The sequence below is a fragment of the Cyrtonyx montezumae genome, unplaced genomic scaffold (genome assembly GCF_038088225.1).
Source record: "Cyrtonyx montezumae isolate F1298 unplaced genomic scaffold, pur_monq_1.0 scaffold_44, whole genome shotgun sequence".
In the NCBI taxonomy this organism is placed as follows: Eukaryota; Metazoa; Chordata; class Aves; order Galliformes; family Odontophoridae; genus Cyrtonyx; species Cyrtonyx montezumae.
In genome coordinates this window covers 1,297,669-1,315,579 of record NW_027072050.1, presented here as the reverse complement: position 1 = coordinate 1,315,579, position 17,911 = coordinate 1,297,669, and the positions used below count along the sequence as shown (strand labels likewise).

Below are 17,911 nucleotides of genomic sequence, written 5' to 3'. Positions count from 1 at the left end.
AGAGCTGGTGTGTCAGCAGCCACGGGCTCTGCTCCTGCACACCTCCCAGCATGCACAGCCTTTTTCTCTGTCCTTTCACTGTCATGAAAACCAGGCTTAACTTAATGCACTGTCTTCATCCTCTAACCCCATATTACAATCTTACATCCTCCTTCATCGCACACTGACCCTTTTGCCTGCCTCAGCACTGACATATGTGCCCCGCTGATGTGTTTTCTAGCATTCCCTCTGACTGCTCAAAATACCAGGTATCTAGAGGTTGTTTTCAAGCAGCTGATCTCTGTTCTGTGCCCTGACTTGGCTAGAATAGCATACAGTGGAGCCTGGGAAGTTTATCCATAAACAAGGTCCATTCTTCCTTGAAGTGCTGAAGTTTCCTCTTGCATCATAGCTGTGCGTCTCATGTTGCTCCTCTGGACTCAGGTGCCATGTCAAATCTAGTAGCATAACCTGATACCAGGGGGTTCCAGAACAAATGCTCTATGGTCACTCTTCATTTCCCTGACTGAAAGGCAGGAAAACGGATGCAAGGACAGAATCATGAGTCTTGGAGATCATTTGGTTCCTACCACTTGGGAAGGGAGGGCTGTGGCAATGATATGGTGGGAAATGACATTGTGAGGATGTTGACTGCATGTACAAGGAGCTACACTCAGTGTGACTGTATGACCTCACTGTATTAACTGTGGGGAGGGGCAGACTGGGGTGAGCAGTCATTTTAAAAATGTGAAAGCCTTTAAGAACACTTGTTTGTTGTTTCTCTTTCTTCTGTCTTTGCTTCTAGAAGAGCAACAGCAGGAAGGCACCTTGGCATTTAAGGGCTGCTGCCAAAATCCATCCTCCACCAAGGCAGCAGGGACCCTCCAGCTCGAAGAGGATTTCAGGGCAGCTGGGAAAAGTGGAATCTGTGTCATCATGGGGGTATTGTGGCTGGCCAGGTTCATGCTGGGATGTACAGCAGTTTTGTATGTGGAACAAGCCCAGGGTCAATATGAAGGGGACTTGCAGACAGACAGATTTGCAGGCTATGAGGAAAGACAGCCAGCAAACAGAGTGAGAAGAAGAGGCCAAGACACTTTACGAGGGTATGTTTACTGTTCATTTCTATTTTATAAAGCAGAACTTGGTTTATTATTATAGTACATAGTAACATACCTACAGAACTGCTTTTCTGCCCTTTCCCTGTGCTCAGGAAGGAATCTGCTCTGCAGACATAGGGTAGGAGGACAGCTCCTGCCACAGGAAATAGAGAAGCAGACAGAGAACCCAGACTGCTGTGTGAATAGAGTGCTATGCACTGAGCTCTCCTGCTTTGATCAGTGGACCACAGCAGTTCTGGGCTTGTGCACAAGTACTGTGAGCAGTCATTTATGTCTTGCTTGCAGGTGGGAAGAATCCTGGGCATTTAGCTGGGGTGATGGCTCTGGCTGGTCTTTCCATCACCAGTGAGGATGCTGTTGACTAAAGTTTCAACCAAGGAGTCACCCTCTGCTATTGGTGCTATGGGTTATACTGGGAGGTTATTGCCTCCGATGGCTGCTTCTACACTGATAGTTGTTCTCTCTACTATTGCTAATGGGTGGGTGTATACATTAAGTCATCTGTTGTGAAGTAAAGTTGGGGCTTGTGGTCTCATCTGTAGAAAAGATGGTATAAGAGCTGGACCAGTGAGGATTTTCCACTTGAGGAGGGTGACAGGGCTCAGCTAGAGAATACTGAAGCTTGTGCTGGAGCTGAGCTGTATTTGCTTGCTCTCAAGATGGTTCCTGGCCCTAGAATTGATTCTGGGTTATTTTAAGTCTGCCTGGCTGTAGTTCTTGGAAAGTGTTCCTGTGTTAGTGGGCAGAAACAGAGCAGAACGTGATAAATGCACAAGGTCTGGTCTGTGCCAGAGTCTTCCAGAACTTGCTGGGGAATGCTTCTTGAATGGGATGGAGCACTATGGTTTCAGCCCAGACAATCAAATGTGCATGTTTGGGCTGGAGCTGGAACACAGAGCTTGGCAGTAGAGCTGCAGCAGGCAGGGACATGGTGCTTGCAACATTTGCTCGTGGAATTCAAAAGTGCATGGCCACTTGCTTCTGCTATGGTGGATTAGGAAATGATGGACAACAGCTGTACTAAGGGTTTGGTCTTCTCAAATCTAGCTACCAAAAGTGGCCATTAGCTCACTCACAGAGCAGGGATACCCTGTCTCTCCCAGTAAAATCCCTAAGCACTTTTGCTTTGATTCTTTCAGTTATATTTGATTCCCTTCAGATAAAACATTCAAAATCTTTATGATTAAAGAGATGAAGGACATTTCTTGCAAAGGATGCAGTCTGCCAGACCAGAGATTATGGCTGCCCAGGGCTAGAGGCGATTGATCAAAATTTTCATAATGGAGATAGAAAGAAACGGAGTTAGTTCATGTGTTCGTTGATTATCCTATCTTGTGTAGCCCTGTGAGGAAGAAGGAGGGGCAGAGCATAGTAATGATATTTCCATTCAGCACAGGACCTGAGAGAAGGTCACTAGAATTCTGTTATTTTATGAAGCTCAGTAGGTGACCAGACACTCTTTTCAAAAATTACTTAGAGCTTAAATACTTCTGACTTCTGGTGGTTCTGAAGCATGCAAATGCCATATGCTTTAAAAATGAAGCCCGAGTTCCCAAGTTAGAAATAACTTCTGAAAACTTTTCTCTGAAGCTTCAGACTCTGGTTGGCCAACATTGAAATAAAGCAATACCAAATTTTCTATTGTGTAAGCAACTGAAGGCCACACAGTAAGTTTGAGGCAGGATCGGAATCAGGCCTGAAGTGTCTGGCTCCAAGTCCCCTGCTGAGAGCTGAGGACCACACCACTGTCTCTATGGTTTTCCCAATGCTTTCCTAATGCCCTCTGAAGCAGTTGCTGTAAGAAGACAAAAAGCTCCAGTGGGATACATGCAAGACCTGTTTAAAGACATCTTTGCAAATATAAATTAAGATAACTGAAGATTCATTGTTTCTTGGCCCTTGGGAGGGCAGCCTGTTGTAAGGGAGAGAATGATAGTAGGCAGTGCAGGGAGCACTGCTGAAGCACAGCGGCCAGGCTTTTGCCTTGGGCACTTCTCATGTTCTTTGTCAAGTGACCCTGGGAGTCTCCTGTGTTCTGTGTCCAAATCTCTCCTTCAGGATTTCCAGCTCATCAGTGAACTGTCTGTTTAAAAGTCTCTTTTTTTTTTTTTACAAGCAGATAAACCACTTGAGATGAGAAATCTATTGAAGAATAAGGTTTCAAGTAGTGTTCTCCTGGGCTGAGAATACAGCAACAGATGTCACCAACTGCACTGGCGTAGATGGGGGGTGTCAACCAGCAAACGCCATCCCCTGCTGAGTTTCAGTTGTAGATTCCCTGAACTGTTCTAGCCCCTGATCCTGTCCTGTCTAGAATCAAGAGTAGGGAGGTGCACTTATGATTGAGCGTCTTCCCTGTCTGTCTAACCACATTTGTTACCCTTCTTTGGGACAATCAGAAAAATCATAATTGAAGGTTTGCTTTACTCACAGACTAATGCTGTAGTAGCAAAATAAATAAATGAACAGTAAGTTTTATTGCTGCAAGTTTAAATGGTAGTTTTTCAGCTTTCATTTAAGATATCTTTGTTTCTAAGACTCTTTAGTTCTGAGACTTGCAGAATTGAAATACAGTGAAGCTGAGCTGCATTAAATGGAGTTATACTGGCAGCTTGCTTTTCTCAACCTGATGATTGTGTAAGACATCAGCCAGCCACCCAGCCTGATTGCTCTCCGTTTTTGGCGACAATGTTCAAAACATTGTAGACCAGTACTGAAATGAAGGAAGGAGGCAAACAGATTTCATGGTTTTCTGGTCAGATCTAACTATAATGTACAGTATAGTCCTTAGTTTCTCTTCTCTTTTTGGAAGCCTTCTACTTGAGGCTTCAGAGCTGTCCATAGCTCTGACTTCTTAATAAAATGTATCTTCCTTTCGTACAGTGTGCTTGATACCTCCTGTCCTGCCAGGTCTTCAAGCCTTTTATAATGTTAACATGCCACAATCAGAACATTTTGCCCATGGCAGAAATGTTTTTGCACCCAAAGTGGAGTATGGCAGATAGACAAATGTATGCGTTAGATAACTTAAAGAAGAGCAACTTACTTCAGCAAGCCAGAGCTGGTTCTTGTTCTACCAATTCTTCTGTGTCCCTCCTTTTGTCCCAGATGGATGGAATGATGGGTTTTCTGTCTGTACATTTTGTTTTATTTAAATTTGGGCAGGAAAGTAGGATCACACCTGAACCGTACAAAGAGGTGTTACCCTGGTGTCTTCCACAACTTTCCAGTTTGCTACATGGGGAAATGTTTACCAGCTCTTGAAGAATCAAATACGCAAGCATTTGGTGTTACTTCCTCCTCCTGCACAGAAACTCACATTCCTACTGTACGAGTAATTACCCATGGGTTTCCCAGGAAAGTCTTGTGTAAGAGCAAGCAGTGCTAGATATCTGCTCTACCTTGGTGTCTGGAAGCTGTAGTCAGTTACTGTGTAGGTTGCTTCAAAAGTAATATCTTTATACAGAGGGCACAACAGCACTATTTGATAAAGTAAATTCTCAGCTACAAAACACTTTCTTTCAACTTAACACCATTAGCTGTGCATTTCCAACAGTGATGAACAAGAGCTATGTGCTGTGCTCATACAAATCTACACCAGTGGAGGTAACCCACTGTTGCTGTCACCATTGATGAAATGCAGGATTGTATATGGCTCTGTCAGAAAATGGTGCTCTATTCCCTTTTCAATCTCCTTTAATAGGGTGAAAGTATGAAATAAATGCAAAGAATGAAATAAATGCAAGTAAACAAGTGTGTTATTCACCAATGGCTTTACAAATAACAAATAATGAAATAATGTGGAGCAATAAATCACAGCCGAAGCTGTGATTTAATCTGTCCTTAAACCCATTAAAGTAGAGGCAATTCAGAATTACTGTCTCCTGAAAGGAACAGCACTGACAAATCCATTTGTGAAGTAGGATTTGAACAGGATTATTAGTTTAATGAACTACTAAACAGCTTCCAAGAGTAAGAATGTGTTTAACAAAGGGGAAAGAAAAGATGATTAGTCTGCAGCCAGCTGAGCTGTTTGCTGGCAGTATGATTTCCTGTAAGTTCATGGCTGCCTATTTTCTTTCAAGTTGGAATAAAGCTATAGCCTGACTTTAAACAAAACTAATTATGTCAAGCCCATTAATTAGGAAATGGCCTCTGCAATTGAGAAGATGGATGAAGACAGAATGTTTTGGAAAGAAGGGCAGGCATCGTACCTCTTATTGCTCTGATCTATGCAAAAAGACAGAGAAGCATCTCAGTGAGTTGTGGGGAATGGAGAGGATGGGCACACTGTGACTGGAAAAGGCAGGAGGAATTGATGGGGTGTGGATAAACTGAACTCTCCATGCACCCCTGTTTGGAAGCTCAGGTACAGTGTTGAGGGAGCTACAGACTGTCATTCTGGGCTCCATGGCAACTGTTTTAATTGAAGTTGACACTGATGATGTTTAACGTCAGAGGGAGTTGGCACCAACGTAGGCCGGCTTCACTGCTTTTCCAATTCACTGAGATGTGCACAGAGCACATGATTTCCAGCAGCACTTTAATCTGACTTGATCTCTGACATTGCAGTTCTGCAAGCATCTTAGCACGGTAATTATTATTTGTTGTAAGCTTTCTTATCCTTGCATAATGGGATCTCACCATCACACCACTCCCTCTCCTGCATTACTGTTGGCATTGCTTTCCTAATCTGTGTTGCTGGTGGAATGCTCATGGAGAGGATGATGCTCAACTGGAGCGAGCAGCTAGAGATGAGGAGAGCTGTTCCATGTAGGGGCAAAACCTATCTACATTGATCTGGAGTCCTGGTAGGAGCAGGGAACAGTGAAACCACAGCCAAGTCCCATGTGTCTCATGGCATCTGCTGTTCTGTGAGGATTATTAACTCTCCTATTTTACTCAGCAAAAATTTTAGTCAATATACAGGAGCTCTGTGTGACAAATACCAGGATTTTTTTCACCAAAATCAATTGTAATTTTTTTCCCCACAGTTAACTTTAGGTTTCTTGGCAACAAGCCTTAATAAAGAGCTGATCCTCGAAAAAAGCAATGGGTTTGACTGTTTCAAGATTATGGGCCTGATTCTGCCTGTACTAAGGTTGAGGAGAATAATTTCATTGATTTTATGAAAAGGAATTTGGCTCAAGCAGGAGTCATCAAGTCTTTCCTGTACTATTACCATCCCAGCCACTACAGAGTGCCACAGCAGCGATAACACATTAAACTAAAAATGAGACATAGGGTTGTTTTGGCAGAAGAGGAGGACTAATTTTTGATGGTATTACTGTCATAAGCAAAATAAAACTTGCATTCTCTAGTTGTAAGTAAGGTAAAAAGAAAACAAACGTGTATTAATATGAGCACAATTCTGCTCTCTCTCTCAAGGAGCCTTTTCTCTCCCCTGTATATAATGTCCATTTGAGCTCATAGATATTGAGAGGAAATATCTGCTATCTTACAACACAGAGGAGCCTGATTGTAACTCTCCACAAATAATAATTGATGCTTTGGGGCTCTGCCCTCGTAATGATTTGCAGTGTTCTTGTTCTGCTGCTTAGCACTTTGTTCCACCCCCATTTCTCTTCTAGAATTTTCTTTGCCATACCATTTTCCTGGCTTCTGTTCACCTTCCCCACATTACTCTACAGACTCTTTCACCTTTTCTTTGTACAGTTCATTGAAACAAGCAGTTGGTCCCGTCCCAGGACTAAGTGACTCTGCTATCACCTCAGGGCTATCTCCAGTTCTATTGCTAGAGTCTGTTTGGCAGCTGAATTCAGATGCTTCTAAGTCTCAGCTCTCTTTGTCCATCTAACACTGAGATCTGAGTCCCAGCTAGGTCTGGGCTCAAGAAGAGGGTGGGCTGTTATTGTTAAGGAACACAGATGAGAGGAGTGCTCAGTGATAGCACCAGAGTTTGCTCAGGAGGAAGTTGTTTGCCAGTTTACACCACTTTTTTAGTGGTCAGGTATTTAGAACTGAAGTAAGGGGAGATCCAGGGGCCTGGGGGAGTAATGTTCTCCAGCAGGAATGTGAGAGACATGGAAAGTCTGGGGTTTCAATGAGGTCACGTTTAAATAGTTCGGTTGTCACAGATAAGCATCTTGAGCAGGTCCCACATGGGGTCAGCTGCCTGCTTTTTCTGTCTTGGTCCATGCATGTCACCCCAGGGCAGAAAACTTTGGTGAATGTGTCAGACACAGCATGAAGCAGCCCCATCCTGGGCTCGTCTTAGCAACAGAGTGGTGGTCGCAGTTTGGGTATTCCTGGTAGCCCTAGGAAAGTCATCTGTAGCCATACTCTGCAAGCAACTTCAGAACGTTCTGAATTGTGACTATTTTTGTGCTCATAATCTTACGCAGCAAAATAAATGCTGACTCTTTCAAAGTGCATAACTTCTGCTGGTGTTAAAAAAAAAGTTTAAAGGCGCATTTCTGCACCTTTAAAGCAGGTTTCTTACTACCAAATATAAATGAAATCACTGGAACAAAGGTACTCCTGAAAGCTAAATATAGGATATGCTGCTTTACAGAGCAAGAGGATGATTTCCCTGGTAGGAGTAGTTAAGCACCTCATTTTCAGGAAAAAGTCACTATCCTTACATTAAACAGGATTGCCTGGCATATTTCTCTTTCTGTGTATTTATTGATGATAAAGACAGCTGGCTTCTCTAGTGGCATTGCTCTTCTCTCCAGTTTACTGATTACTTTTCAAACTGTCCATCACATGAACCTGTATAGATTTGGGAAATACAATGAATGTACAGATAGCCCAGTTCTAGACTTGTAAAACCAGTAAACCATTGGAAGGAATACTTGCAATACATTTGAGGGATTGGGTAAGTCAAGAAGTCCGCTCAAGATCCCTAGCTCCACTTTAGGCCAGGGATCCAAATGTCAGCATTGTTTCAGATTTATTCTCACACCATGACACAATCCCAAATCTCTGTAGATGGAGAGATACACAGACAAAAACCACTATCACATTTGGCAATAATTATTGTCCTCCTAGTGATCTCCACTGCCTGCAGTAGTGTTCCCAGTTATTGCGAGATGATCCCTGGGGCCCAACAAACAATCAGGCTAAGATCAATACCAGAAAGAATTCTGAATCATAGGAAAGACTTCCTATGATTCAGTGGAGAGGCAAGATCATCTTCCCTGAAAAAGTCACACAAGATTCAGTTCTGTCCAAATAGAGAATACAGTAATGATATTGATACAAATTCCTCATATTTAACTTTGAAAAGGCATGAACTTCATGTTAAGAAAATAAGTTGCAAGGGCAAATACTGTAAAAAGAATTTCCATATATCATACGTCAGATAGGTCTTCTGTTGATAGCTGACACCCTATCTTTCTGCAGAATCGAATAAAAAATATTCACCAGACTTTGTTAGTGAGTTGGTGAATTTACAGCAAAGAGTAACTCTAAATGGAAATCTAGAGTAGCATTTGTGCCAAAACTAGCATTTGTGTCCTTAAACTGAACAAACGGACGTGCTTCGAGAATTGTCCAAATCTGCTGCCAAATGGTTTGATTTCACCATAAATGAATCTTAACTAAGTCTCTGAAGACATAAAAAACTGAATGTAATGCCTAAGAAAGGCAACAACTATCAGCAAAAGCTGCTTCTTATCATGCCCTATGTAAGATGTCAGAATTGTTTCACCCCAATATGGATGCACTGTGAAGCAGAGGAGATTTATTTTTCTCTCAGGATACTCAGAAAATGCAGAGACCTAAGGAGACTGGGCAAACTTGATGGATTCCTGAAGCTAGCAGATAGTGCTCAAGCAGAAGAAGGTTCATGGCACTGACCACAAGATAAGAAGGTGTTAAGTGGATTCTAGAGAAGTTCAAATAAGCATTTGCCAAAGATTACTAAATGCATAGGAATCAAATTTATTTCAGGACATCTTTGACTGAAAATAGGTAGAATTGAGGGTCATAGTGGGGGAAATTATTTCCTATGTTTATGTTGTTCTGTATGCCTCCATTTTTGGTCACTGTCTGAGAAAATGGTCTATGTATGGACCACAGACAGATGCCTGTACTTGCAAATAGGAACAAACATTGGTCATATCTTGTTGAAATTAAATTGCTGTTCAGCAGAGTATTTCTAAGGAGCTGATAAGCAAAGTCTGGGACTGATAGATGCAGTGTTGTTCTGAGTTCATCTCAGAGATATGTTCCATGAATCCTTACAAGAATTTTCTAAGATTACTATCACTCAGTATAAATAGGCTTAATGTACCATGGAAGTGAGAGTTCAAGATGCAAACAGATCATTAAAAAGTTGTCTTCCATACTGAGCAGAGAGGCAGTCATTCTGAAGAGAAACTGGGAGCTGGAGACCTTCAGGGCTACATCTAGTGCACAGAAACAAGGAAATAGCTGAGCAGTTTGCAGCCAGCAGCTGCTAAGGTGCAGTGCCATATTCATTTGCTGCTGGTGTTTGCCAAATGAATCTCAGTAACTGTCCTGAGATGCTTGTACACAGGGACAAGTGTATGTACTCTGAAACATCTAGAGAAACATCTTTTCACCTCCTGTCTTCCTTCAGTCACACCCTTTAGGGTTTACATTTGGTTGTGTTCTTGTGACCATGTTCTATATCACCCATTTAGTATCATGGAGGAAATCTGTTATCTCTTGATTATTAGGTTTGAGGTTGGATACTTAAGTTGTGCAGCTTCTCAGTCTGAAATCACCAAACTTGCAAGAGCTGTAAAGTATTGCCATTTCAGTCTTCACCAGGAGGCTCAAAGAAGTGTAGGAAGTCATTGCTCAGCATGGCATTTCTTAGCTGGACCATTTTAATTCAGACTCTTTTCCACTGAACAGAGAATATCTTGGGAAGTAGTTCTCAGGAGGCTGCCACAGCACTGAGGATCTGTTTCCACCCAGCTGGAAGAAGCTTTAGGCTGTGTCAGGGAGGAAAATGATTCATGGCCCGACCTTGGAAAGCTGAATGCCTTTGTTTCTTTAGTTATGCTATGAGTCTGGAGAACAACTTCTGTTCAGCTTTATCTTAAATTCATATTCTCCTGTTTGGAGAGATCTCTTATCTTTGAAGGCTGTCTCTTAGAACAATTTAAAAATGATGATAGTGAGCCAAGCATTGGGCAGCACTGTGGCAAACAAGACAAAGCAGCTAATATCCTTTTTTTCTTGTGAAGGTCCTTTGATCAGAAGAGGATAAAGAGCAAATGAAAATCCACTCTGAGTGGATGGATACAGATCTGCAGCCACATGGAAAGGCATTAGGATTAGATGTGGGGAAAATACTGATACTACAGAGCAGATTCTGCTTTAATTTCTCCATGACCATACTCCTGGATTTTAGGTTAAGAGCCATGTGTGCAATTGTGCTTTTGGAAATGCAGCACCACTTTTCTCAGTAGCCTGGGATGTAGGTGGGCATGTTAATAGTAATGCAGTAGTCAGACAGTGCAGGGCAGGTAGCAAGTCTTACACAGCTGTCTACAATAGTATAAATTATCATTTGTTTTCCTGGAAAGATGATGAGGTGAATGCTTGAACAGCAGGGAACGATCCTTGTGCAGACCAGAGCAGCTCTGAGAATGACCCCGGCCCTGGCAGTCCACCAGTTTTCATCCACTTCTGTCTTCCTCTAATTTAAGGAATGGAAATACCACTTTTGAAAGCCAGCAACAACTGAGGCACGCTGATTACCCATGACAGGAGGGACAAATCCTGGGCTGCTGTGCGTGCTGTCTGGAAAGCACGCATTACATGTAGCCCAGGCTTCATTAGCTGGGTTGTACTGGATGGCAGAAGTGCTGTTTGTGGGACAGTGGGACATTTGCACAAAGCAATCATTCTGTGACAGTGCAGAGCCTTCTGAATAAGACAGAGGCTTCGCACTAGCTGGGTATTTTCTTTCTTCTAAGGCTGAAGGAGTGGGCAAAGATCTACATGCATGCATGTGCATTGAAGACTGTAAAGACAAAGGTAATACAGAGCCTTTATTTGAGATACAGGCGCTATAGAACAAGATACTAGAAAAAGGGGGAATTAACTAATCCCTCCTGGCAACTGTTTGGGTTAAGGAGTGCAGCGACCTCTTGTTCCAACGCTGGTGCACCCGAAGGAAGAGAGCAAGGGAGGCGGGGCCAACACCTGAAGGTTCTGAGTGTATATGTGCTCCCAGAAACACATTGCTGGAAGCACCACTGAGAGAGAGAGGATGAGTGGATATTGGGCTCCTCTGCTCTGGTCACTCAGATGCTCATTCACTGGTTTAGGCTGTGACCAGGCAGTCCCATTGCAAGGACATAGCTGTGGGTTAAGCAGGAAGTTCAGGGTAGCGGAACTTAAATTTTGGCTAACATTTGAGTCTGCAAAACATTCTTAGTCCAGATTTCACATGCTGTGTTGTCTGCCCACTTCTACCTTAACAATGAGTGCAGTTCTGGTGGGGTCACACTAGGCATCTGACAATAATTGGCAAACTGAGCTCTTTTTGTCTGCTTGCTCTGCTGGTAAGCAACAGTTCGGTGCTCTAGGCTGTAGTTCTCAGGCTGCTGTCAGGAGCAGCCCAATGCCACTTGTTCTGTCCCCATTAGCTGATTGGCAACCTGAGGCTCTGGACTTTTTCATGGTGTGACTGTCTCCCACTGCTTGCTCTCCCAGTTCTTAGAGGTAGTCACTGCCAGCAGGCAGGACTTGGTGCCATCATTTGAAATTTGTGCTTATCTCAGTAATCTTGTTGTGTATTTAAAGTGAACAAAGAAGATACTACAGCTGACATTGCTCTTCCCTCTGTCCTTTCTTAGCTTCATCCTTTAATCCATATTCATTCTCATTAAAATAAGCCTTCAACATCTTTTTAGCCTTTTCCTTGTCTGCACTCTCTGTTACCTGCATGTCTCTAAAACTGAGAGGAAAAGTCACATGGCTATTAGCTCTGTCTCAGCATTATAGCTATGTCTCTCCAGGACTGCATCATGTCTGGATAAGACCCCCCTTGCTACTGCTGGCTGCCAAAGCAGTGAAGCTGAAATGAGCTAAAAAAATCTCTTCATGTTTAATTTAGCACTCTATAATATCTGTGGGTTTCAATTATCAGTTAGAATAACAACATTTTGGGCAAGTTTACTGAACTTGGATGAATTTTCCTCTAGCTTTCACCTCCTTGGTACTTGTGCACAGAGCTTGATAAAATCCTTGCCTGACTGTCTTTAAGAAGGTGATCTTATCTCTGTCTTTGCACATTCAATACTTGCCACAGTTAATGTTGAATTTAATTCAACTTCTGCTTTTTTCTGTCTTAGTCGATAAGGCGGATGTCAGATATCTCTGCCTTCCCTGATTTAGATCCAATAACTTGGTATTTTATCTGATAAAATACCTATGTAATATTCTTCAACCTTCAAGTAGGCTTCAAGTAGCCTGAGGCCTGGCTGTCAAACTCATGAGGGTGCTGAGAGTGAAGGCTCCATTCTGTGTGTGACTATTCATGTGTGTGTTGAAAATGGAGTCCAGCAGACAGATTCAGATGTAAGTCAAACTGTGGTGTTTGGTGCCTGGTCATGTGGTCTCATTGTGAATTGCATGGAGAGTCCTATATCATTAAAGATCATCCATTCGTCTCTCCTGTATCCTGAGGACCTGCAAGCTGAAACTTAGGATTTACAGGACCACCATCTGCTCAGGGTGAACTTTGTCTTCTGAGATATTACCAATTACACAGGTGTATTACACAGGTGTATGTCTACTTCTGCTCAGATTTACAACTGAGTATCATATCCGTGGCAGTACTGGCTTGCTTTGTACTTTTTCCAACCTAATTCAGTCAGGAACTAAAGCCCAGAATGTTCCCCTGTCTGCATGGCACTTAAGTCCATGGCAACATAACCAGCTCTGCATTCGTAGTCCTCTTTTATCTACTCATCTTGGGAGAAGCAACAGATGCCCAGCCTCTTGGAAAAAAACAGGCCCACATTTGAAGTCAAAATATACATTTATTCTCCACCTCAAATTGTAACAACAAATTTGATAATGGTATAGCAGACACTTTGATTATGCAGTGGTGGGTTTGGTGAAGGAGGCTCCAGACAGCACCAGGCAAATGCAGCTACAGTTTCTGCATGGTCATTGTGTGCTCTGGGGACACCTGAACTAGGAAGGAAAGCAGCACACAGCCTTGCACAGAAAGCCATTTTGTGCAGCTGACCATGGAAAGCAGAAGCTAAGATTGCTTTTACTTGGAGTGCCGCAGAATTGCAGGGGCTGGAAGGGACTTCTGGAGATCATAGATTCCACTAAAGCAGTTGCCTACAATAGGTTGCACAGATAGACAGAGGAGTCTTGAATGTCTCCAGAGAAGGAGGCTCCACCACCTCTCTGTGCAGCCTGTTCCAGTGCTCCATCACTCACAGTTTAAAAAAAAAACTAAAAAAATGGTTCCTTGTCTTTGTGTGGAACTTACTGGGTTTCAGTTTTTGCCTATGACTATTTGTGCTATTGCTGCCCACCACTGAAAAGAGTCCAGCCTCATCCACTTGACACCCATGCTTCTGGTCTATAAACAATGATGAGATTTCCCCCTCCCCCCCCCCCACTCAGCCTTCTCTTCTCCAGGCTGAAGAGTCCTAGCTCTCAGCCTTTTTTTTGCATGGGAGGCGCTCTGTGCCCTGAATCGTTTTTGTGGTCCTCCAAAATTCCTTGTGTGTTTTTTCTTGTTTTGTTTGTTTTTTTAAGCGAGGAGCTGGACACTGGGTGCAGTGCTCCAGCTCTACCCTCAGGGTGGAGCAGAGGGGAGCCCTGCTGGCCACGCTCCGCGCAGTGCCCCCCAGGGTCCTGTTGCTCTTCTTGACCACCGGGGCACACTGCTGGCTGTTGGCCACCAGAACACCCACTTCCTTCTCCACGGAGCTCCCTTCCAGCAGGGCAGCCTTAGATCAGTACTGATGCATGTGGTTATTTGTCCTCAGGAGCAGAACCCCTGCCTTCATGTACTGTTGGTGAAGCTCATTGGGTTCCTCTCTACGCTTCTGCATCCTGCCCAGTTCTCACTGAATAGCAGCATGGCCTTCTGCAGTGTCAGCCACTCTTCCCAGCTTTGTTCTGTCAGCAGACTTGCTGAGAGGGGAATCCAGCTTTTTGTTCAGATCTTTGATGGAGATACTCAATAAAAGGATTTTCAGAGTTTGTTCTCAGCACAAATTGTGTTTTGTCATTTTTGTAAACTCTACTCAGTTGCTTTTTCCTGTTGGAAAACATCCTATTTCTGACACTTAGAAGGTACCCCTGTAGCATTTCTGCTACACATCTGACATGTATCTGCTGCATGTCTGCTGCACATCTGCTGGTTATGTCCTGCACATGTGCTGTGCTTCTGTCATGTCCCTGTTTTTTGTCTGTTGTGCTTCTGCTCTGTATTTGCTGCATGTGCACTGCACATCTTCATTGTGATTACTGTATGCATGTTGTGTTTCTGTTTTGTATCCAGTGCATGGCTGCTACATATCTGCTGTCTTTATGTCTATCATGTGTTTTATGCATGCATGATGTATGCATGCTTCTTGATTACTGCTGCTTTCTCTTTCTCAGTATCCCCTGTATCTGACCGCAGTCACACTGAAGGTGGAGAACTCGTGTATGCCTGGGTGGCTTATTCTGAGTATTGTGGAACCCATTAGCCTCTCAGCCATGAATCTGTTGCCCCAAACCACTGCAAGTTCTTGACAGGATTCAGACTAGAACATGGTAATGGACCCTATAGGGTGCTGCTGAGATTGGCTGTTGTACTCAGGGTACTCAGCCATCCCAGCAGCCTCTGCCTCCCCCCTGCAGAACCTTTGGAATGGAAACCACAGGAAGAAAATCTTCAAAAATGCCCACTGCTTAAACTAAACTTCCAGGAAAAAAACAAAGCCAGGTTCAGGAGAACATGGAGTAATAGCACACCTTCTATAATAGAGACCTTAGGATCTGAGGACAAACTGGCAAGAGAAGTTTTGTAGTAAGCATTCATGGCATGGGAGGAAAGTAGAGACACTGTTACAACATCTACGAGGCTGAAGGCAATGTTGGTTTGCTGTTCTGCAGGAATGAAGGGATGCTGAGGCAATATGTGTCTTACATGGTTTTTTTTTGCTGGCAACAGAATACTGGAGGGTCCAGTTTGCCATCTGAATTCACATCAGGAGCAATGTGTAATGTTTCTCAGTGGTGATTTGGTACAAAGAAAACAGCACAGATGTCTGTACTCATCTGGGTGATGCTGTACAGGCGATATAATAAACAGCAACAGCCTGGCCTTTGTGAGAACAGACCAGATCCATCCAGACTAATGTTGCTGCAGATGCTGAACACGTCCAGAAACAGCTAGGGAGGCACTGTTTTCTTCAGAGTTGCTCCTGCAAGGTGACTGGTGATGCTAGGCTGGTAATTTTTTCCTGAAGGTTGTACTTGGTATTTAATTTTTTTCTGTGCTTTTTCAATGAGTCACTTCAGAAAACATATTAGCATGCGGGGTACTCTGGCCTCCATAAGCTGTGGAAGGCAGATGCATAGGTTGTTATTTTAGATCTTGAAATCCTTTTATCTATAAAGGTCACTTTTCTCTTCTAAATGTATCCAAAGCCTATATGAACTGATTAGGGGTTTGACAGTGTTTTGGTTTTTATAGAAGGTGGGGTTGAGTTGTGCAGTTTGCTAGAATAATGAAGCATAAGCAATGAAGGCATTTATTTTCCTGGCTTTTAATGTGGATGTTCTTATTGTGGTCTTAAAGTAGTAACCTCATGAACAGTACTGGAAAGGACCATGTCTGTGCTGAAGGCAGCTCTCAACTAAGACTCTGAAAAAGGACAAACTAAGGTTTGTTCTTAGTTGTGATTTCCTCACAGCTGCCATCTATGGTGACACAGACCAGCAGCAGAGCTGTAAGGGAGCACCAGGCAAGTGAAAAGAGGCTGTTCTCTGGAAAATGAAATAAACTTGCTGGTCTATCTGAGGTGCATGGATTTGTTTCCAGAATAAAAATCAAAGCAACCAATGCTTTTGTAGGTCAGGTACTGTTGTTACTTCACACTGCTGCATCCATATGTTTGTTTCCATGATGAGGCATGGCTTAGCTAGGGATATTTCTACCAGTAGATGAAATATGTACATAGTTCTGAAAGTGTATTTTGCAATGAAATGGATTACTGTGAACACATAATTGTGGAATCACAGAACAGTTAAGATTGGATGGGATCTCTGGAGGCCCTCCAGTCTCTCAAGAAGGGACACCCTCAGTCCAGGACTATGTCTGGGTGGCTTCTGAAGATCTCCAATCATGGAGACTGTGGTCAGCCTGCTCCAATGCCCTGTCACAGTGATGCAGTGTTTCCTGATGTTCAAACTTTGGTGTTTCAGGAGCATTCCAAACTGCACAGAAGAAGATGCCTAACCTAATTCTAATACACCACCATCTCTGCAATGATATTGATATTTATTAATTGTTAATCACTACCCCCAAGCTAACTACTGAATTGGTTGACATAAAACTTGATAAATAGAAATTAGAATGAGGAGAGTGTGATGAATACCAAACAACATAAATCTGGGACAACAGATCCTGATTAAATGACCATGGTAGTGTCAGAACCTGCATAGCTCTATGAGTGGAAGTTACTTTGCTAATAAAGGGTTCTTCAGTCCAGCAGAGAAATGCATAACAAGATCTAGTAGCTGAAAGTAGGAACTAGATGTATTCAGATTCCAAATAAAGCTATTTTGACAGATAGGTTTACTTCTTACTGGTATTCTACCAAAGTGTATGACTTGAGCTCATGTTCTCGTGCCTCTCTAAAAGTCATGATCCCTCAGGGGTTGCACAAGAGGCTGGAAGATTGCTGGCCAGAATCCAGCCAAGGTTTAAATACTCTGTCTCTGTTTATCTTTACTAGCTTCTCCCAGCTGTTTATTCCTTCATTGTCCATCTCTTCAAGGGGCTGCATTGTAATGACTCCATGCTTGACAATGTCACAAGAGTACAGACTTTATATGAGTTTGTGGATTTAATGTTTTCTTTTGGGAAATTTTCTTGGCAAGTTTGCTGGTTCCTTTGTGGATGAGTGGCATGGCACAGTATGGTGTACATACCAAGCTGAAGTACATGCTTAGGCTGCGATTCCTGTCTTCTTCACTATGTGACATTGTCGAAACTGTCAAAAAACATTTGAAGATGAAGAAAACTATGGTCAGCTTGTCTGGTTGGCTGTTTTGAATGCATGTAAGTTTGCCACTCAGAGTGGAGGAGTGGGGCTTTGTCCACACTGAGCATATGCAACACTGATGAGTTTTATGTACAAGGAACAAATGCCCTTGTTCTGTTCAGATTTATCAAGATTTCACTTGCCTGTGGTTTCTGAGGTTATCTGGTACCTAGGAGTCTCCATTCCCTTGTGAAAATGTAAGTCTCATACTGTCCGTGTCTAACTTTGTGGCTATGGCCCCATTCCTGATGTATGAACCTACCTGCATGCTCTGGCTTATTAGAGTACACCTGGCTGTGCTTCAGTTCTTCACGCCTCCGTGCCATCCTAAGAGGGTCACACACACATGAAGGACTCTGATTTTGCATGGTCTGACAGCCTGGAATTGGCAAGTGTGGTTCTGGTTTCAGCTACTATGGCTGCTGTGAACAAACTGCTCCACCATGAGCAGTTTGCAGAAAACAGAACATATAGGGGGACCTTTACTCTTCCATGTGCTGCTAGGTATGGAGATGCTTAGCTACATCTTTGGGGCTTGCCCTTTCCTGCCAGCCAGGTGGACTTCAGGCAGCA

At 43.1% G+C, this 17,911-nt stretch overlaps 1 protein-coding gene across 1 annotated transcript in view; it reads left to right on the top strand.

Annotated features, from left to right (window-relative positions):
- Positions 1–825: 825 nt before the first annotated feature.
- The window catches only part of LOC136055511 (fibrillin-2-like), a 118,193-nt gene continuing 101,107 nt past the window's right edge, over positions 826–17,911 (top strand). Inside the window, exon 1 of the mRNA XM_065747300.1 lies at positions 826–1,085. Within this exon, the coding sequence (XP_065603372.1) occupies positions 916–1,085 (170 nt within the window). The 5' untranslated portion in view covers positions 826–915. The remainder of the gene's footprint in view (positions 1,086–17,911) is intronic.